The following is a 21,541-nucleotide window of genomic DNA, read 5'->3' on the forward strand; positions in this document are numbered from 1 at the left end:
TCTAAAAATGTCTGAGAGGCATTTTGAGTTCCCACAGGGGAGCACCTTGAGTGCTGCGTCCAATTTTTGAAGGACATGGAGGAGTTGGAGAATGTCCAGAGAAGGGCAACAAGGCTGGTGAGGGGTCTGAAGCACAACTCCTGTGAGAAGTGGCTGAGGGTGCTGGGGTCGTTGATCCTGGAAAAAAACAGTCTCAAGTGAGACCACATCAGTCTCTGCAACTCCCTGACAGGAGGTTGCAGCCAGGTTGGGGTCAGGCTTGTTTCCCAGAAAACAGGGGCAGGGCAAGAGGACACAGCCTTCAGCTACAGCAGGGGACATTTAACCTGTACATCAGGAAACATTCTTCACACAAAGGGTGATTGAGCTTTGCAATGGGCTGCCCAGGGAGGTGGGTGAGTCAGAGTCCCTGGAAGTGTTTAAGGAAAGACTGGCTGTGGCACTGAGGGCCGTGGTTTGGGTGACAAGGTGGTCTTGGGTCCCAGGTTGGACTTGATGCTCTCCAAGGTCTTTTCCAGCCAGGCCGATTCTCTGATGATTGTGACACTGCAGAGCCCTGGGAAGCAAGGGGTCATTGTGACACTGCGGGGCCTGGTGGCACTGAGAGGACCATGGTGACACTGTGTACGACATGGCACCACAAAGCCACAGGGTCATTGTGACACTGTGGGGCTGGATGGAAGCAAGGAGTGCATTGTGACAGTCTGGGACCACAGCGGCCACTGTGACCCTGCAGGGCCTTGGGGGACCACGGGGCCATTGTGCCACTGCAGAACCAGGGAGAGCCTTGGGAGAGCCTGGGGACAATGGAATCAAGGGGCCATTGTGACACTGCAAGGACTCTGGGAACTGAGGGAACAATTGTGACACTCTGGTGCCCAATGGAACCCAGGGTCCCAGGTGACACTGCAGGATCTTGTGTCACCAGGGCTCCATTGTGACACTGCAGCACCAAGGAATTCATTTTGGCACTCTGAGGCCTCATGGAACCCCAGAGGCCACTGTGATCCTGCAGGGCCTTGTGGAACCATGCAGAGCTTTGTGACAGAGCAGGACCTAGTGTCATGATGGGACCATGGTGACACTGCAGCGCCCCATGGAACCAAGGGGACAGTGCTGCGCCTCTGGGAGTCCTGGAATGAAGTAAACATGTTTGACACCGTGGTGCCCTTGGGACCAAGAGGCCATTGTGACACTGTGGGACCAAGGAGAGCATTGCTGCCCTGCCAGACCTCATGGAACCAAGGATCCACTGTGACACTGCAAGGCCTTGGGGGACCACGGTGACATTGTGATAGTGCAGGGCCCAAGGATCCAAGGGACTTTGTGACAACAAGGGGTCCCATGAGAGCAAAGGGACATTGTGACACTGGGAGGCTTCATGGAATCATGGACACAATTGGGACACTCTGGGGCCTCATGGAACCGAGGTGACACCAAGTTGTCTGGGAGTGTTGATCTCCTGGAGGGTAGGAGAGCTTTGCACAGGGCCCTGAACAGGCTGGATCCAGGAACCAAATCCAACAAGGTGAGGTTTAACAAGTCCAAGTGCCGGGTCCTGCACTTTGGCCACAACAACCCCTGCAGCGCTACAGGCTGGGGACAGAGGGGCTGGACAGCAGCCAGGCAGAAAGGGACCTGCAGGGACTGATGGACAGCAGGCTGGACATGAGCCAGCAGAGTGCCCAGGTGGCCAAGAAGGGCAATGGCTCCTGGCCTGGATCAGGAATGGTGTGGCCAGCAGGAGCAGGGCAGTGATTCTTCCCCTGTGCTGGGCACTGGTTGGGAAGCATCTCGAGTGCTGTGTCCAGTTCTGGGTCCCCAATTTAGGAAGGACATGAGGGGGATGGAGCATGTCAAGAGAAGGGGAACAAGGGTGGTGAGGGGTCTGGAGCACAAGTCCTGTGAGCAGCGGCTGAGGGAGCTGGGGTTGTTGATATTGGAGAAGAGGAGCCTCAGGGAAGAAAAGGTGGTGTCAGGGCACAGGTTGGACTTGATGATCTCCAAGGTCTTTTCCAACCTTGCTGAAGCTGGGATTCTCTGAAACCACCCTTGGAGCAGTTGCAGGAGGAGCCCTGGGCCTCCTCTTCAGAAGCTCCAGCAGCCCAGGTCCCTCAGCTTCTCCTCACAGCCCCAAAGCCCATCCTGTCAGTCCTGCAGAGCCTCTGCAGCTCCTCCTCACTGCCCAGAACAGGGAGCCCCACAGGCAGACACAGCAGCCCAGATGTGCCCCCCTGGCCTGCGGTGCCTCTGGCAAGGGAGCAGCACCAGGCACTACAGGAGCCTGCAGAGAATTCCTGCAGCACTTGTGGGATGATCCTGCTCCCCAAGGGACATTCCCAATGTGCCAAGTCAGGAACTGCAATGGGGAGTGAGCCCAGAGAGGAAGGGCAAACAGGGATGGGCTGTGTGCAGGGGTGGGAACAGGGCTGGGCAAGAGGAAGAAATTTATATCAGAAAGAGTAAAGAAAGCAAAGGTGAAGCCAAGGAAATGCTCAGGGCAGTTTGGGGGTGGCTGCCAGGCAGCCCTGGCTCTGAGCAGCAGCATCTGCAGTGGGACAGGAAACTCCCAGCTGATGGGAACAAACTTTCTGGCTGACTGCAGAGGCCAGGACAAAGCTGAGTGATTTCCCTGGCGTCCCCAGCCCTTCCTGGCCCCAGGGGCTGATGGCATTTGTGCTGCCTCAGGTTCATGTCCCCACACCAACAGCCTGGGGCTGCTCACGGGGGTTTTCTGTGCTGAGCATTGGCCTGGCCATGTTCTTGAGAGAGCCTGGGCAAGGAGCCTGGAGCCCCCAGGCCCTGGCCTGAGGCGTCAGTGCTGCCCCAGCAGTGCCCATGGCCTGTCCCTGCTGCAGCCCCGGCACTGCCACCCCCAGGACTGTGCCCGGCCCCGAGAGCACTCAGGCCCTGCAGCAACACCAGGGCCACCAGGGCAGTGGGGCAGGGCCACGGGAGCAGCACTGGCAGCACCAAGTGCTGCTGCTCCTGGGCACAGCTGCTGTGCAAGCACTGATCTGCCCCAGCTCTGCACACAGACATTGCTGCTGCAGCTCCAGAGAAGGCAACCAAAGGGCACCTCTGCAGAAAACTGTGCTGGGATATTCTTGAGTTCATTTAAAGCCACTGAGAGTGAAGTGCCTCATTGACATAGTCTGTGGGCACAGGGAAGATGGAGAGAAACAAAATGAGAAAGGGTACAAAGCATTATATTTCTTTGTGAACAACATAAAAATGTAAAAAGAACCCCCAAAATAAACCAACAAGAAGTATCAAATATGACTTTTATTCAAATTGATTTGCATAAATTTGCCAGCAGTTTAATCTTCATGAAAGCATCCAGCCATCAGTGTCCACACTGACGCCTTGAGTTCCTGGTTCCTCAGGCTGTAAATGAGGGGGTTCAGGGCTGGAGTCACCACCGAGTATAGAACAGACAGGGACAGATCCAGGGATGGGGAGGAGATTGAGGGGGGCTTCAGGTAGGCAAACACTGCAGTGCTGAGGAACAGAGAGACCACAGCCAGGTGAGGGAGGCAGGTGGAAAAGGCTTTGTGCCGTCCCTGCACAGAGGGGATCCTCAACACAGCCCTGAAGATCTGCACATAGGAGAAAACAATGAACACAAAGCAACACAATGATAAGCTACCAATAACCACAAGAAGCCCAAATTTCCTGAAGTAAGATTTGGAGCAGGAGAGCTTGAGAATCTGTGGGATTTCACAGAAGAACTGGCCCAAGGCATTGCCATGGCACAGGGACAGGGAAAATGTATTGGCTGTATACATGAGAGCATTGAGAAAGGCACTGGCCCAGGCAGCTGCTGCCATGTGGGCACAAGCTCTGCTGCCCAGGAGGGTCCCGTAGTGCAGGGGTTTGCAGATGGACACGTAGCGGTCGTAGCACATGATGGTCAGGAGGAAATATTCTGCTCCAATAAAGAAGAGAAAGAAAAATAGCTGAGTAGCACATCCTGTGTAGGAGATGTTCCTGGTGTCCCAAAGGGAATTGTGCATGGCTTTGGGGACAGTGGTGCAGATGGAGCCCAGGTCGCTGAGGGCCAGGTTGAGCAGGAAGAAGAACATGGGCGTGTGCAGGTGGTGGCCGCAGGCTACGGCGCTGATGATGAGGCTGTTGCCCAGGAGGGCAGCCAGGGAGATGCCCAGGAAGAGGCAGAAGTGCAGGAGCTGCAGCTGCCGCGTGTCTGCCAGTGCCAGCAGGAGGAAGTGGCTGATGGAGCTGCTGTTGGACATCTGCTGTGGCTGCACATGGGCACCTGTTCATGGAGAAAGGACAGGGACAAGTCAGGAGAGGCTGCTCAGAGCCAAACCTGGGCCATTCCCTGCAGCCTGTCCTGCTGGGACTCACCCACCCTTGTTCCTGCTCTGGGAAAACCTTCACCCAGGTCCCTGCCTGAGCCCCAGTTGTGCTGGCTGAGTGTGCCAGGAGCATCCAGGTCTGTGCATGGGGGCTCTCGAGGAGCCATCCCTGCCCTGCTGCCCTGGGTTTGTGGCCCTGTGGCAGAGGGACAAGGCTGGATATTCAGGAGTTTTCAGGGGACTCACTTATAGTGCAGAAAGGCTTGGTACCATCTGCACTACCAAGTCTGGAGGACATGGATTTAGGAATATATGTATAGAACACTTTCCCTACCCACACATCATTCCTGGCTCTCTGAGGTCAGAAATCCCCAGAATTCCTGCTGCACTCAGAGTTTGCCACAGAGAGATGTGAGAGGCAAAGGATTCCCCATGGCTGAGGGAAGGTGAGGGGCCGGATGGGCTTGTTCCCCCAGCACTGCTCTGCTCAGCCCCCTCTGCTTCCCTGAGCATCTCCCTGGGCCTGGACATCCCCTCCTGAGAGGTGCCTTGTCCCTGCCAGCGCTCACAGAGCCCATCCCACCCTGTGTGCCCTCGGCCCGGCCCTACAGAAACCTGCCTGTGTGCAGGGCCCTGGCTGGGGCAGGCTCTGTGTGCAGCTGGGCAAGGGCAGCTCAGGAGAGCCCTGCTGGGCCCTGCAGAGGTGATGCTGCTGCTGCCCAGGGCTGAGGAGTGGCTGAAGGCCCTTTGGGAGGCTCCCAGCAGAGACACTGACCACCCAAAGTCACAGTTCTGGAGTCCCTGTAAATGTTCAAACATTCCTTTGATGATCCTGTGTGTCTTTTTCAACTCAGAATGTTCTGTCATTCTGGGACTACAATTCCTGTTCTGCTTCTCTCATCCCCCTGTTGTCTATAATCAAAAGAGAAAAAAAGAACCCTTGCAACAGTGTTAGAACAGTGAAGTTAAAACCAGAACTTCATTGGAAGCTTCCAGGTGTCCCAGTGGGGATGGGGCACACCCAACCCCTGATTTCAACAATTTGTTAATGTTGATTATTTAGGATATTTAACAGGAACATCCAATGGGAGATTCAGTACCCAGTTACACGCCCCTGGCTCAACCCACTGGCATAAGTCCAGGGCCTTCTTTGTCCCAGTTTTTCTTATCACTGCTCACATTCAAAACCCAAAATACTCTTCGTGTGGGTTTTTTCTCTGATAAAAAGATTATATAGCACTTTAAAAATGTATTTAGACAGGTTATAGTTCTAAAATCTAAGAGAAGGTAAGGAAACCTACTAGAGTTAATTAAGGATCATAAATACATTAAATATATAATAGTAGTTTAAAAGAGTTATTTAAGAGTTTAATAGAGTTAGTAAAGGATTATAATTTTAAAACTACGTAACAGTAATTTACAGAACTATGAATATATGAAAAATATATAAAAAGCAAAAATATTTTTATCATCATCACAACTTCATCCTCTTTCTCCAAGCAGGAAATTGAAAACACTCTCAGGAAAGCTCCTGACCTTTACAGCAATCCCAGCTTTACCTTCTTTGGGAAGTGCCCTCCAGAGCTGTGCCCAGGCTGGTCTGGAGCTGGGAGCAGCCCTGCCCCAGCCAGCCCCTCTCAGCAGCAGCACCTACCCTGCTCAGGGTGGCTCCTTCCCCCCACAGCTCCTGGCCAGCGCTGGGAGCAGCTCCAGGGCCAGCTGAGAGCTGTCCCTGGCAGGCAGCAGAGTCCCTGGCCCAGCACAGCGCCCTGGGCTGCAGGACCCTGCTCTGCAGGACAGCCCTGGGCACCCCTGGCTGCTCTGCACAGGAGATGAGCAGAGAATGCACTCACAGGGTCTGTGGGCATTGGCATGTTCCAGCTTTAGGAGATCTCTCCAGGAGCTGCAGCTGCATTGTCCTGCAGCCAGAGGTTCCTGTGCCAAGGGCTGGCAGTGATTCTGCCCCAGGCACTTCTCAGCCCCTTCCCAGCCCTGACTGATTGAAGCTCTCTGTGCCTCTGTGCTGTGCCCGGGCTGGCTGCAGGCAGTGCCCCAGCCCTGCTGGGCTGGGAGAAGAGCTGCTCAGCAAGAGAAATGTGCTTTTGAAGCTCTCCTTGGTTACCAGGATCACCCTCTGTGCCAGGAGCCCGGCCCAGCTCAGCAGCACAGACACAGCACAAGGACTTTAATGACCCTCTGGGGCTTTGTGCTCAGGCCCTGAACATCAGGCCCTGAGAGGGAGCTGCAGAAACCTCTCCAGAACTCCAAGTCAGAATCCAACTCCAAAGTTTCTTGGACTTTTAATGGGTCCCACTGAGGGACACGACTGAGAAAGTGTCCCCAGGCCCCAGGCAGAGCAGAGAACTGGAGGCACTGATGCCAGGTGAGGACAAAGAGAAGCCAAGTCTTGGTGCCCTGGGGCACAGCAGGGTCTGTGCCACCAAGGGCTGTGAGGAGACACCTTGTCCTGAGGCCCTGGGGCCTCCTGGCACAGCCCCAGCCAGGCTGGGCACTGTCAGCCCCTGGTCCTGCCCTCAGCATCCCCACCTAGCCCACATCCCAGTGGCCTCAAGGATCTGCTGGAAGGAGTCCCTGGGGAGCCCTGGTCAGGAATGTCCCTGGGGGCTCCTTCATGCTCCCAGGGACTGCAGGCTTTTCAAAGGACTTTGGCTTTTCCTTTTGCCTTGGAGTCTCTGAGAGCTTTGTGCAATCATGGCCTCCAATTATCTGCTGTAATTAGTCCCTGGAGAGGCTTTGTCAGGAACAACGTTCATTAATGCTTCAAGGTACTTCAGTTCTTTTAAGGTACTTGGTGTTTCCCTTTTCATACAGACTCTGTGGGAGGTTTGTGCAATCATGGCCCCAATAATCTGCTTTAAGGAGTCCCTTGAGAGCTTGGCACTGACACTCAGAGGAGCTCTTTAATGCTTTGAGATACTTAACTTTTGTAAGCTACTTTGGAATTTTCATTTCCAGACTGAGGAGTTTTTGTGCCATCCTGGCCTCCAGTTCTCTCCTCCAAGGAGTCCATGAGGATCCTGTGTTGGGGATGGACCTAAGTAAGTCCCATTAGTACCTCGTGACACTTTGGGTTTTTCCTCTTGATTTTAACTTCTGGAAGGTTTTTTGCAATCTCCTCTCAGGCCCTGAGGTTCCAAGGCTCAGCTCCAAGTGCACCACGGGGCTCATTAGGATCAAGCAAGTCCTGACAAACCATGCTTCTGCCTTGATTTGCCACTGTTGTAATGTAGTTCATCATGAACATTCCTTTACTGGTTTTGCTTCACCAATTTGAGATTTCCTGGCTAATGCATCGACTAGTGTAGTGGCTTCAGTGTTGGCTAATTATCAGTGCACACACTAGAATATACTTACTCAATTCCTGCTGTGAGGTAGGATTAGGAGAAAGGCAAAGGTCAAACTTTTAGAGTAAAAAGAAAAGTTTACTAACAGTAAATAAAAGAAGGAGCATTAAGGACCAGAACAAAACTTTCAGAACACTTCCTCTCTCCTGACAACCTGAAAATGTAAAGAGAAAAAACCAAATATTTTCAGTCAGTTTACCATCTCTAGAATTGTCTTTCTTCTGTTCACTTAGGTAGAGAAGTTCCTCTTGTTTATGTTATGGAGGCATCTCCACAAGAAAACAGTTATCGCATGGCTTTTAGCTTCCACAAATAGCAGCTGCTCAGAAAAATCTGCAATTGTGAAGTCCCTCCAATTTTCTCACAGGCTTTCTCACAGCTGTGTTTATGGGCCATGTCAGTTTATGGGGTATTAGTTTAAAGAAGAGCTGTTAAAAGCAAAAGTTCTCTCCTTCTATTTCTAAAATCATCTTCATCTCTGGGAACAGAGGTCTTCTTCTCTCCCTGAGGGCACAGTGTCTCATCACTGTGCTCTCTTTCTCTGTTCAAACTTCTCGTGGGATCACAGCTACTGCAACATTTGCTTACTTTATCATGGAGGCCTTTGCTGAGCAAGTCATCTCCCCATAGTTTTCAATGCCTTATAGCCAAAAAGAGAGTCTGATGTATCAATGACATCCTTCTCCACAGCTTTAGCAGAGGATTTCAGCCCCAAGATCAAGGCATCTCCTCATCCCTCCCACCTGGGACTCAACTTCCCCTTCCCTGCCCTCGGTGTGTCCATGTTGCTCCTCTGTGTGCCTGCCCTGTGTCCTTTTCTCTCACTGGAGGGAGGATGGCAGCACTGGCAGAGTCAATATCTCCCGGGGCTGCAGATGGTTCCGTGAGCCCGGCTGAGCTTGGTGGCTAAGTCTTGTTTTGGCCATGGTCCCTGGACATGAAGACCAGTTCTTTTCCACATGAATGAAGAAACAGAGTGCCACTGTTTTAGGGGTGGATGAGAGTTGACCACCAGAGGCAAAGGCCATCCAGAGCTGCCTGATTGTGTTCTAAGAGATACCCTTACAAATAGGAAATTTTTTAGGGAGGGTACCAATTTTGGCAATGGACATCTGAAATAGCAGACGGTTATTTCCATACAGAGAAGAGCACTGAGCCCCAGTGCTCCAGGAGCTGATGAGGGGCAGGCCTTGACATTCCAAGATCAGCTAGACCGGTCAGGTGGCCCATGGCAGGCCAAGCCAGCCAGACCTGGTCCATGTTCTCCTATCCCATGGGGCCCCACAGTGTCCCAATGGTCCCTTGCTTCCAGGAGGCCCTGAGGTGTCACAATGCCCCCTTGGTGACACCAGGCCCTGAAGGGTCGGAATGGTCTCCATGGTTCCATCTGCCCCACAGAGTCATAATGGTCTCTGGGTCCATGAAGCCCCATGGTGTCACCATGGCCCCTTGGTTCCATGGGCTCCAGTGGTGCCACAAGGATCCCCTTGGTTCCATGAGGTGCCCACAGTGTCACAGTCATCTCCATGGGAAGGAAAGAACCGAGCCCCAGTGTGGCAGGGGCAGCCACCAGAGGCCAAGGCCAGACAGACTTGATGGTACTGGCAGATTTTTTCTGGGAGCAACCCTTGAATATAGGGATATTTAGAGGTGGCATCCTAGTTTCAGACATGGACACCCGGAGGAGAAGGGCTGTTCTTTGCATGGGAAGAAAAGCACAGAACACCGGTGTTTGTGGGGCAGATGAAAGGTGGCCACTAGAGGCCTAAGGCAGCCAGACCTCTCTGTCCTGGTAGCTTTTGTCTGAAAGCAACCCTTGGATATAGGGAATTTTGGAGGTTGAATTCCATTTTTGGTAATTTCTTCATACATAAGGACAGTTCATTTCCATAGGAAGGAAAGCAGCAAGCCCCAGTGTTTCGAGGCAGGTGAGAGGCAGCCCCCAAGGGTCCAAGGGTAGCCAGACTTGTCTTTCCTGGCATTTCATTTGGGAGCAATCCTTGGCTGTATGTTGTTTTGGAGGTGGATTCTCAGTATTGGCCATGGGCGCCTGGTCAAGATGGATGGGTTTTTTTCCTATGGATAAGAGAAGCGTGAAGTCCAAGTGTTCTGGAAGAAGATGAGAGGTTGTCTTAGGCCAAGCCAGCCAGATCTGGCTCTCTTGGCCCCTTTTGTTTAGAGGCTATCCTTGGACATATGGCATTTTGGAGGTGGAATCTCAGTTTTGGCCATTTCTTTAGGAAGGAAAGCACAGAGCCCCCGTGTTTCTGAGGCAAATAAATGTCAGCCCTCAGGAAGACAAGGCCAGCCAGACTTGTCAGTCCTGGCAGATTTTATCTGGGAGCTATCCTTGGATATAGGAAATTCTGGCGTCAAATGCCCAATTTTGGCCATGTGATCCTAGTTGAGGTGAATGTTTTTTTCCCATAAGAAAGAAAAGCACATGGTCCCAGTGTTTCATAGGCAGATGAGAATTGGCCCCTGGGTGGTCAAGGCAGCCAGACCTGTTCCATGTTCCCTTGGTTTCGTGGGATCCCCCAGTGTCGCAATGGTCTCCTTGGTTCCATGAGGCCCTGGAGTGTCACAATGTTCCTCTTGCTTCTGCAGTGTCACAATGGCCCCGTGCTTCCATGAGGCCTTGCAATGTCACAATGGCTTTGTGGTTCCACAAAGCCCTGATGTGTCACAACAGCCCCATGGCTCTGTGTGCCCTCGCTGTGTCACAACGGCTCCTCTGTGACACTGCGGCTGCATAAGGTCACCATGGACCCTTGGTTCCTTGGGGTCTCTGAGTTCCACAATGGTCTCCTTGATTCCATGATGGATCATGGTGTCACCGTGGTTCCTTGGTTCCATGAAGTTCTGCAGTGTCACCGTGGTGTCCTTGGACCTGGACTGTCACAATTGACCCTTGGTTCCATGAGGTTCCGTAATGTCACTGTGGTCACTGTCAGATGCTGGATGAGATCCATGTCCCGAGACACCTTGGGATGCTCGGAATGCCCGTGTGGGGCCAGGGGCGGGTCAGGCCTTGGTTTGTGGTGGGACAGAGCCCCGCCCCCAGCCCTGGCCTGGCAGAGCTGTCAATCACACAGCAGGGGCAGTGCTGATTGGCTGAGCTGTCAACCAATCACACACCAGCAGCTGGTGCCTACCCTGGCTCTGATTGGGCAATCACCTGGCAGTCCCACCCCAGGGGCGGGCCCATGGAGGCCCAGGGGGTTAAAAGCCGGAGCACGAGGCCAGCCCATGGTCTGGATCCTGCCTTCTCCTGGGGTTCCTCTGTTAGCGACGCTGGAACCCATGAGGTTGGTGCTTGTGTACATGTCTTTCTATAGATCTCCTGTCTTTCTGTTGTTCTCTATTTATCCTCTTTCTAATCCTACTTACCTGGAACATTTTTTGAAAAATTAACATATTAAGGGTTAAAGGTTTTTAGGTTATATTAATTAAGTTACTGAAGTTAATGCTAAGATAAGAGATTTATGTTGAAGAGGGTGTTGTATTAAAGCCTTAGGTAAAGTTCCATTCTTGTCTATATTTTGTCAGTAAAATTTTGTGTCATTTTGACCTCTTAGCTCCATTGGTTAGAGCATGGTGCTGGTACCACCAAGGCTGTAGGTTCAATCCCTGTGTGGGCCATTCACTAAAGAATTGGACTTGATCCTTGTGGGTCCCTTCCTACCAAGAATATCCTTTGCATCTGGCTATGGTGAGAATATCAGGTTGATGTTTCTCCTGTGCACCAAACTCAAGTAAAGGAACCTTTGGTGACCCCCAGCATTTCAGTGTTCTGGGGTGTTAAATCCTGCAGACTCACAATGGCCTCGTGTGTCCATGAGTCTCCACAGTGTCACCCTGGCCCCTTGGTTCCATGGGCCCAACACTGCCACAATGATCCCCTTGGTTCCACAATTTCCCACAGTGTCACACCGGCCCCTTGGATCCATGAAGATCTGCACGGTCACACAGATTTGTGACATTTGTCCTTGCTGCCCCTCACATCCCCCTGCCCCACATACAGCCCTGAGCCACCCATGAGGGACAGGCCCTGCTGTGCCAGGCTGGGCTCAGGGCTTGGCCTTTCTGCTTCCCCCAGCCAGCCCAGGCCTTGCTCAGCATTGCAGTTCCCTGCTCTGAGCCTTGGGCTCCCTGCAATCCTGGCCTCAAGGATCTGCTCTCACCAGTCCTTGGGGAGCCTTTGGCAGTCCCTGCCCTCAGTGGGGCCCAGTGATGCTCCAAGGGACTTGGAGTTTTGCTCCTGACTCCTTGAGCAGCTTCTTCAGCCTTCTCTCAGTGCCTGAGGGTCCTGGACTCAACCCCAAATCCAGGGTGGGGATAATCAAAATACAGGAAGCCATCAGGGGTGCTTTGTCTTCATTCAATTTTCTTCAAGTCTCCAGGGCTTCTGCAGCTGATTGGACTCAGTCTGGAGTTCTGTTAAGGAGGAATATTTCCAAATGCACCTCATGACCTTTTTTTCTTCAATCAAATGAGTATTTTTCTTATTTCCCATTTCAGAGAAGAGCTGATAGAAGCATTCCCCAGGAGACCTTGACACTGAAGTTCTCCTTAGGATGTCTGGGCATGTGCAAGAATGAGCCCCTTGAGGGCTGACCCTGTTTGGACAAGCTGCTCCTCACCCCCAGCCTCACCATGTCTGACATCGCCCACCTGGCACTGAAATCCCTGTGCCCTGCAGCAGAACCTTGTCCCTGAGCTCTGCAGCTCCATGTCCCAGCCCACTGCACCGTGTCCCACCTGCTCTCCTCAGGGCTCTGCCTGCACACAGGCCCAGGAGAAGTTTTCCTCTTAGGAAGGAAAGAATGGAAAAGCCTGAGCAGGTTTCCTAAACAACAAACCCCACTCAGGAGCCAACTGCTCAGTACAGGCTGCCTGGAATGGTGTCACCTTTCTACAAGGGACAGTGTGACCAGAAATGATCTCTGGAAGCAGAATTCTCTGAGTCTCCCAGCTGAATTCTCTGTTCCTGTCCTTTCCCTGGATCTCTGTTGCAGATGGAAGCTGCTGGTGCCATCCTCACCTTTAACTTCTCTTTGGAAGGCAAACAGATGTTCCCAGCTGTGTTAAGCAGGATTTGCTCAATGTTTCTATAAATCTTTTGTGTTTCCCAATGGAATGAAAGGGGCCATTTTGGCACTGAGGGGGTGATGTGGAAGCAAGGAGTCAATTGTGACCCTGGGGTCCCATGGAACCAAGGGGCCGTGGTGACACAGCAGGGCCATGTGGATCCAGTGGTCCATTGTGACACTGTGGATCCAAGGAGACCATGGAGACACCCCCAGAACCTCATGGAACCAAGGAGTCCATGGTGACCCAGCAGGGCTGCATGGAGCCAATGGTCCATGGTGACACTGCCCATCCAAGGAAGCCATTTGGATACTGTGGAAGCTTATGGAGGGAGGTGGCCATTGTGACACTGAAGAACTTCATGACACCAAATATCCATGGGGACACAGCAGGGCATCATGGAACGCAGGAACTGCTGTTGACAGTGTGGAAACTCCTGGAACCAGGGGCTGTTGTGGCACTGCAGAACCAACACAGCTGCTGCACCTTGTCCCCTGCCCTGCACAGCTCCTTGGGAGGCACGGCAGGAGCAGCACCCTGGGAGCCTTGGAATGCCCCTCTGAGATCCATGGCACACACTCCCAGGGGCTGGAATTCCAGTTCCCAGACAGGAAAAGATGTTCCTACCCTTGAAGGCAAAGCTCTGATGGAAGAGCCAAAAGCCGATTGGAGCAAATCCTACAGTGACATTTCACTGCCAGCCTTCCTAACTTCACACATGGTTGTTGTAGCTCGTGGATTGGGAATTAAATCTGGGCATGGTCTTTGCTGGGAGCTGCCGTGGCTCAAGGGAGACACTGAGAAAGAAACAGAGCAGGCAAAGAGAGGTGGAAGGGAAGGGAGGACACAAACACAATCAACTGAGAAGGTGGCACTCTGAAGAACAAAAGAGAACTGACTGAAAATTAATGGGACAAGAAGCAATAATTCTGAGAGTTTTATTTACTATTTAACTATATCCCATACACCCAGCTGCACACAATCATGGTCCCACACCCTTTAAATTTGGATCCCACTTCTTCCAATTTCCCTCCTACCCCATCTCACCCTGGAGGCTGTGGAATTGGGTGTTTTGTCATGGGTTAGAGTTTTTTGAGGTGGAAGAAAGCCATTTTGAAGTGGGATTATAGCATTTTGGGGTAAGACTGAGGTGATTTTAGTGAGACTGAGTCATTTTGAGGTGACAGATGAATCCATCTTGACTTCAGTAGTGCAAAGATATGGACAACACTGCCTGAAATCCCCCAAGAACCCACAAATCCTCCAGAATATGTCCCCAGACTATAAATTCCTTCTCAAATACCTGTTAAAAGGTTGGACTTCAGAAATCTGTGAATAATTACTTCCTTTTCAGTCCTATTTCAGGTGTTTTAATTGATAAAGACAAATCAGAAGAATGTTAGGGTGAAACCAAAAAGATAACCAGTCTGGTGTCTTCCCAATATGGATCACAGGGAATGTGGGTCACCAGGCCTGTGCCCAACATGGGTCTTCCCATGGGGGATAAGGCTGGAGCAGTGTACAAAGCTCTTCAGGCAGTTGGGGGACTCACAGGACTTCCTTTACTAGTGCGTCCATTGGTGTTTGGTCAAGTGAGAGCTCTGGGTGAAGCTCTTCCCACACCGGGGACACTCGTAGGGCCTCTCCCCGGTGTGGATGCGCCGGTGCTTGACAAGGGAGGAGTTGCACTTGAAGCCCTTCCTGCAGTTGGAGCAGCAGAAGGGCCTCTCCTGTCTGTGAATCTGCTGATGACAGAAGAGATTTGAGCAGGTCTTAAACTTCTTCTGACACTTGGGACACATGTAGGGCCTCTCCCCAGTGTGGATCATGTGGTGGATGATCAGTTTGGACCTCTGGCTGAAGCCCTTCCCACATTGCTCACACTTGTATGGCCTTTCCTCAGTGTGGATGATCTGGTGGCGAATCAATGAGAACTTCTGGCTGAAGCTCATCCCACATTCCTCACACTCATAGGGCCTCTCCCCAGTGTGGATGCACCGGTGGGTGACAAGGGTGGAGTTGTGCTTGAAGCCCTTCCCACACTCAGGGCAGCAGAAGGGCCTTTCCTCTGTGTGAATCTGCTGGTGGCAGAGGACATCAGAGCTGGTGTGAAACTTCTTCTGACACTTGGGACATTCGTAGGGCCTCTCTCCAGTCTGGATGCGTTGGTGGGTGACAAGGGCAGAGCTGCAGCTGAAGCCCTTCCCACACTCCCCACACTCGTAGGGCCATTCCCCAGTGTGGATAATCTGGTGGCAGATCAGGGTGTTGCTCTTCCTGATGCTCTTCCAATACTCCAACCACTTCTAGGGCTTCTCCCCATCATGAGGCTTCTCATGGACCACCAGCTCCAAGCTCTGGCTGAAGCTCTGCCCACCTTCCTGGCACAGGGTGGGTCTTTCCTCCTCAGAGCACCCTGGGCTGGCCTTGCAGTACCTCCTCCTGCAGGATCACCGAGGGATTTCCTCCCTGTTGGATTCCTGCACTGTGCAGCTGCTCAAAATGGCCTCTTCCACTAGGTTCTGCAGAGGGGATTTGTCCTCCCTCATCTCCATCCCCAGCGGCTTGTCTGGGGGAGGAAAGACAAGGAGAGGATGGGGTTTGCCTCTGAGCCAGAGAGAAGAGGAAGGAGGTTCCCCCAGTGCTTCCCCAATAGGACAGCGTCGGCAGTGGGGCTGTCCTGCAGCCGGAGGCCGTGCTGAGTTGGGAGATGGAGCAGGAGAGAGGGGGAAAGGAGCATTGACTTCCTCCTCACCTGTCTGGGGGTCCTGGGGCATCTTCCTCTTCCTTGCAGACTCCTCCTCCATCTGTCAAACTTTAAGGGATGGGAAATCCAGCTTTGGAAGGAAAACAATGGATGAGCACATTAAGTTTTGTACTGGTTTCAAAGCAAACCAGGGAGAGAGTCTAAGCCAGAATGACAACTGAGTAAGAAAATTAAGATCAAGGCAATGATACAGAAACACTGGATTAACCTGACAGAGACAGGATATAACTTGACACCCCATTGCTCAGAGTGGTGGTAGCAGTCTGATGAAATGGTTGCTGCAGTTTGGCTCGAGTGATGAACATGATTCTGTCAAAGCAGTGATCCTGTAGAAGGGTCTGGTCTTGCTCCGAAGGTCCAGTGGTGATTATGGAGCTCTTGTCGTCTGGGAACGCAGTAGGCAAGGTGGTCGTGGTGTTGCAAGGGTGAGATTATATCCAGGCAGGAATGCTTGGTTCCTCCCCCTGGGCAGAGCATCCCACAATGGGATGATGTAATTTTATCAGTCCTGCAGTGACACTCGATGGCCCATTAACAGAAGATGGCCCCTGGAGGGCGTTATCAGGGCTGAGCCATGGAAGAGATAAAGAACACTGCCCCACCTGTTGATAACAGTTTATGGAGATGGTGACTGAAAACACTTTTGGTTACATCTGACACTGTAACCTGAAACAGTGAGACAATCCCTGCTCGGGGTGGGGAGTGAACACCACCCCCCTTACCCAAACTGGCTCAGGTGTAAAACCCCCACCCTGGGAAGGCCACGCATACAGGGGACAATGTCACACTTGCCCCGCCCCAGGGGAGATCTCTGTTCCTGTCAGTCCCTTGTTCTCCTCTTTTTCTTTCCATCTCTCTCTCTACCCCTCATTTACTGTTCAATAAAATCCACTTTGGATTTGGCCTTGTTAGCACCTTAATTGGTGCAGAGGCAACTCTCTAACAATTTTATTATCTAGATTGCAATATTAATTTGGCACAGTGAGTTCAGGGCTCTGTTGTCTGACCCCAAGTGCCTTTGACAACAGCCTGGTTCCCTCCTCTGAGCAGGTTTTGCCTCTTTCTGGAGGAACTCCTGGAAACTTGGATGTAGCTTCCTTTGAGTGACTTTTGGGAGAACTTATGAGGAAAATGGCTGTTGTGGGTGGCCAGTGTAAAGAAAATAAATTCTTGTCCTTCCTTGAAAAGTTTGTTAAAATAATTGGAGGAAAGGGAGCAAATCATACCAGAGAGACTGACAAGGTTCATTCTCTCCAAGGTGAGGAACATAAGGCTACTAAATTCCTATAAGAAGCCCAGTTCAAGTAGATAAATTCCCAAGTAACTCCTGAATTCAGAGGTTTTGGGACTTTGCCAAATATGAGAATCATTATTTTCTTGGTCCCTGTCACCTTTGTGACAGCTACACTGAGCTTTCCCTTCCCTTTATTAATATGTATTGGGCCAAATTTCCACTTTCCTTTTTTTGGAACCTGCCAGCACCTGAGCTGGAGATGTGCAGGAACTGATGAAACTTGGAATTGCCACAGAATTGCTTCTATTTTCAGTTTATTCATGTATGGGATTTGTTTGCATTTCCATCACAAGTGACTTTTGGGAAGAGCAAATATACCTCAAGGCATTTTTTGGAGGGTTAAGTTTTATTTCTGCCGATTTTGTTTTGTCCAGTGCTCAGGGGATGCTCAAGGGGTCTCTGTGCTTCTCGCCCTGGGGGATTCTTGGGAGGGGCTTGGGGTGGTTGTCCCTGTTCCCGTCACTCCAGGCCATTCCCTAGGGGTGTTCGTGTCCCTGTAACCCCAGGCCATTCCCCAGGGTGTCTCCATCATTCTCACCCAGGGAATACCTGGGGGGTCTCCCTCCCTCTCACCCTGTGCCAGGAGGTGCTTGGGGCAGTCTCTGTCCCTCTCAGCCCAGGGGATGCTCAGGAGTCTCTGTCCCCTTGCCCTGGGGGATGCTCAGGGGGTCTCCATCCCTCTGACCTCAGGGAATGCTTGTGCAGGGCTGGGGACCAGGGGCTCTGTGTCCCTCTCAGCACTGAGGGTGCTCGGGGCTGGGGGGGCTCTCCGACCTTCTCATCCCTGGGGAGGCTGGGGGGTCTCTGTCCCTCTCAGCCCTGGTGTGACCCCACCCAAACATCATCGGGGTTGGAGGGACAGAAACACCCCCAAACCCCCAGAAGGGCTGAACCTGGGATTTGGTTTGGGGCTGAGGATTTAGGAAGCAGCTGGAATTGGGGCTGGGGTAGGAGTTGGGGCTGAGATTTGGATTAGAGCTGGGATTGGGATTAAGGCAAAACATGGGATTGGCTTTAGGGCTGGGGCTGGGATTGGGTCTGGGGCTAGACGAGTCTGGCACTGAACTGAGATTAAATACAGAACTGTGAGTGTGTCTAAACATGGAGTGAGATTGAGACCAGGATCAGGGTCAGGTTTGGGACTGAGCACACGCAGAGTGGGACAGGGAGGATGTCACTTCAGGATGTCTCTGGCATCGTCCCAGCCCTCCTCAGGCACCTCCAAACATGGGGGCAGCTGGGTGCTCCAAGATCCAGGTGCTGCCACGCAGCCCCTCAATACCAGGCGAACATTCCCTGAGGGCAGCCCTGAATGTGACCCTTGGGGCTCTGGGATCAGCCCTCACATCTCTGTGGGAGCAGCTGCAGACATGATGAGAGACTTTCTCCCACTCATTCCTGAGGAAGAGTGAAGCCCAGCTGTCCTTTTCTCCTGCTGCCTCCTCCTCTCCTCAGTTGAGGATGTGAAATCAGGATCAGGAAATCCCCATTCCCTGTTTCCTTGTGGGTACAGCCTGGAAAATCCACTCAAAATGAAGAACGTTCTGACAGCCCTGCTGAATGACACCAGGAGGAGGTTGGTGAGAAAGGGAGGAAATTGTATTTTGATTGGAAATACAAGTTAAAAATTATTTCTTTCCATCCCATTCCTTTTCAGTCTCTTGCAGTTCTGTTTTCAGAGTGCCTCCTTCTCAGCTGATTGTGTTTGTGTCGTCCTTTCTATCCTGCCTCTCTTTGCCTGCTGTTTTTCTCTCTCTGTGTCTCCCTTGAGCCAGGGCAGCTCCCGCCAAAGACACCAAAGATAATCAAAATCTTGGTTATCTCAGAGGTCTTTTATAGTCCACTGTCAAAGCAGGGGAACAGGCAAAAGACATTGAAAGTCTATTGAAATCGTTGAGGGGGAACGGGTAGAATGAAGACTAAGTCCATTGAAGCCACTGAGGGGGAACAGGTCATGTTATCAGCTGTGAACGAGAGCCATTGTTTTCATGGTCCATCAACCACACCTGGGAAACATCTCACATTGATCAGGCCAGCCCTCCTCCCTGTGGTGGTGGTCTCAGTCTCAGTCCTTGGGAGGGGCTTCAATCTCTGTCTATCACAGTGGTCATGAGGCAGATGAGGGGTCTTCCATGGGAGATCACCAGAGTTATCCCAAAGTTCATTGGGCCAAGAGGTGGGAAAATCTGTGGGTTTAGCAGGTATCGTGAAGCCGGTGTGAGCATGTAGAACAAGCTACTCCTTGCCAGGTCCTTGCCAGGCCCTGCTCGAAGCAGTGGTCTGTGGTGGTACAGCAAATACACCTGCAAAAATAATCGTCCATCTCTCCAAACTGGATCTCCAATCAGGGTCTGCAGGATCTCAGTTTCTGCCATTGCGGCAAACGTGAGGCAAAAATGAGAGGAACATGGGACTATCCCTTACACAGGGTGCTGATGTCCTTTGAAGTGGAACGATCCCCACATGCATCCAGCACTGCAATAAACATACCATCTCTGCAACTCCTTACAGGATTTGTGAGGATCAGTTTTTCATCCGTGTTTCAGCAGCAGAGCTAGCAGACTAAACAGCATATTTTACCTATGCTAGCAAGCTACTAATAATTCAAATCAGCACATTTCACCTAAATCCAAATGGATTTCTACCATGTTAAATTTACCTTATTAAATACCCTGTTTCAACCCCCGAGCACACCCTGGGCTGCGAGGGACAGTCTCCCCCGAGCACTCCCCTGGCACAGGGGCGAGAACAATGGAGACTGCCCTGTGGAATGGCTTGGGGTGACCGGGAGAGAGACACCTCCTCAGGAATGGCCTGGGGTAACAGGGATAGGGACAGGGACAGCCCCCGGGGTAAAAGCGATGGGGACAAACCCTCAGGGGAATGGCCTGGGTAACAGGGCCAGGGACACCCCTGGGGAATGGCCTGGAGTGACAGGGAAAGGGACAACCCATCCAAGCCCCTCCCAAGCATCCCCCGGGGAGAGAGGCACAGAGACCCCTCGAGCATCCCCTGAGCACTGGACAAAACAAACTTGGCAGAAATCAATTTAAACCCTTCATAAAATGCATTGAAGAATATTTGCTCTTCCCACAAGTCACTTGTGATGGAAATGCAATCAAATCCCAAACATGAACAAACCAACAATAGAAGCAATTCAGTGGCAACTCCAAGTTTCATCAGTTCCAGCACAGGTCCAGCTAAGATGCTGGCAGGTTCCAAAAAAAGAAAAGTGGACATTTAACCCAATACTTAAAAAGAAGAGAATGCGCTGTGTAGCTATGACAAAGGTGACAGGGACGAAGGAGATAATGATTCTCATATTTGGCAAAACCCCCAAACCTGTGAATTTGGGAGTTATTCAGGAATTTAGGTAGAGCTGGGCTTCTTGTAGGACTTGTCAGTCTTGCTGGTATCATTTGTTCCCTTTCTTTCAGTGATTTTAACAAACTTTGCAGGGAAGGACAAGAAAATATTATCTTTACACTGGCCACCCAAAACAGCCATTTTCCTCATAAGTTCTTCCATAACTTGCTCAGAGAAAGCTGCAGCCAAGTTTCCAAGAGTTCCTCCAGAAGAGGCAAAACCTCCTCAGAGGAGGGAACCAGGCTGTTGTCAAAGGCACTTGGGGTCAGACAACAGAGCTCTGAACTCACTGTGCCAAATTAATATTGCAATCTGGATAATAAAATTGTTAGAGAGTTGCCTCTGCCCCAATTAAGGTGCTAAGGAGACCAAATCCAAAGTGGATTTTATTGAACAGTAAATGAGGGGTAGAGAGAGAGATGGAAAGAAAAAGAAAAGGGGTAGAACAAGGGAGTGACAGGGACAGAGACCTCCCCTGGTGCAGGGCAAGTGTGACATTGTCCCCTGTGTGCGTTTCCTTCCCAGGGTGGGGGTTTTACACCTGAGCCAGTTTGGGTAAGGGGGGTGGTGTTCACCCCCCACCCCGAGCAGGGATTGCCTCACTGTTTCCGGTTACAATGTCAGATGTAACCAAAAGTGTTTTCAGTCCCCATCTCCATAAATTGTTATCAACAGGTGGGGCAGTGTTCTTTATCTCTTCCATGGCTCAGCCCTGATAACGCCCTCCAGGGGCGATCTTCTCTTAATGGGCCATTGAGTGTCACTGCAGGACTGATAAAATTACATCATCCCATTGTGGGATGCTCTGCCCAGGGGGAGGAACCAAGCATTCCTGCCTGGATATAATCTCACCCTTGCAACACCACGACCACCTTGCCTACTGCATTCCCAGAGGACCAGAGCTCCATAACCACCACTGAACCTTCAGAGGAAGACCAGACCCTTCTACAGGATCACTGCTTTGACAGAATCACATTCATCACTCGAGCCAAACTGCATCCACCATTTCATCAGACAGCTACCACCACCCTGACTATCTGGGTGTCAGGTTATATCCTGACTCTGTGAGTTTAAACCAGTCTTTCTGTATCATTGCTTTAATCTTAATTTTCCTATTAAATTGTCATTCTGGCTTAGACTCTCTCCCAGGTTTGCCTTCAAACCAGTACAAAACTTAATCTGCTCATCCCTTGTTTTCCTTCCAAAACAGAATTTCCCATACCCAGACTTTGGCTGGATGGAGGAGGAGTCTGCAAGGAAGAGGAAGATGCCCCAGGACGCCCAGGCAGGTGAGGAGGAAGTCACTGCCCCTTTCCCCCTCTCTCCTGCTCCATCTCCC

At 51.5% G+C, this 21,541-nt stretch overlaps 2 protein-coding genes across 2 annotated transcripts in view; one reads left to right on the top strand and one right to left on the bottom strand.

The window, feature by feature from the left end:
- Positions 1 to 21,541, top strand: part of LOC144248556 (uncharacterized) — a 65,782-nt gene that overhangs the window by 24,110 nt on the left and 20,131 nt on the right. Inside the window, exon 3 of the mRNA XM_085565008.1 lies at positions 21,413 to 21,491. Coding sequence (XP_085421134.1) covers positions 21,413 to 21,491 — 79 coding nt within the window. The remainder of the gene's footprint in view (positions 1 to 21,412; positions 21,492 to 21,541) is intronic.
- LOC146764332 (olfactory receptor 14A16-like) lies at positions 3,321 to 4,253 on the bottom strand. Its single transcript, XM_085564973.1, has one exon. The coding sequence runs from the start codon at positions 4,251 to 4,253 to the stop codon at positions 3,321 to 3,323; it is 933 nt and encodes a 310-aa protein (XP_085421099.1).

This window comes from Lonchura striata, chromosome 35 (genome assembly GCF_050655825.1).
Source record: "Lonchura striata isolate lonStrDom1 chromosome 35, ASM5065582v1, whole genome shotgun sequence".
NCBI lineage: Eukaryota > Metazoa > Chordata > Aves > Passeriformes > Estrildidae > Lonchura > Lonchura striata.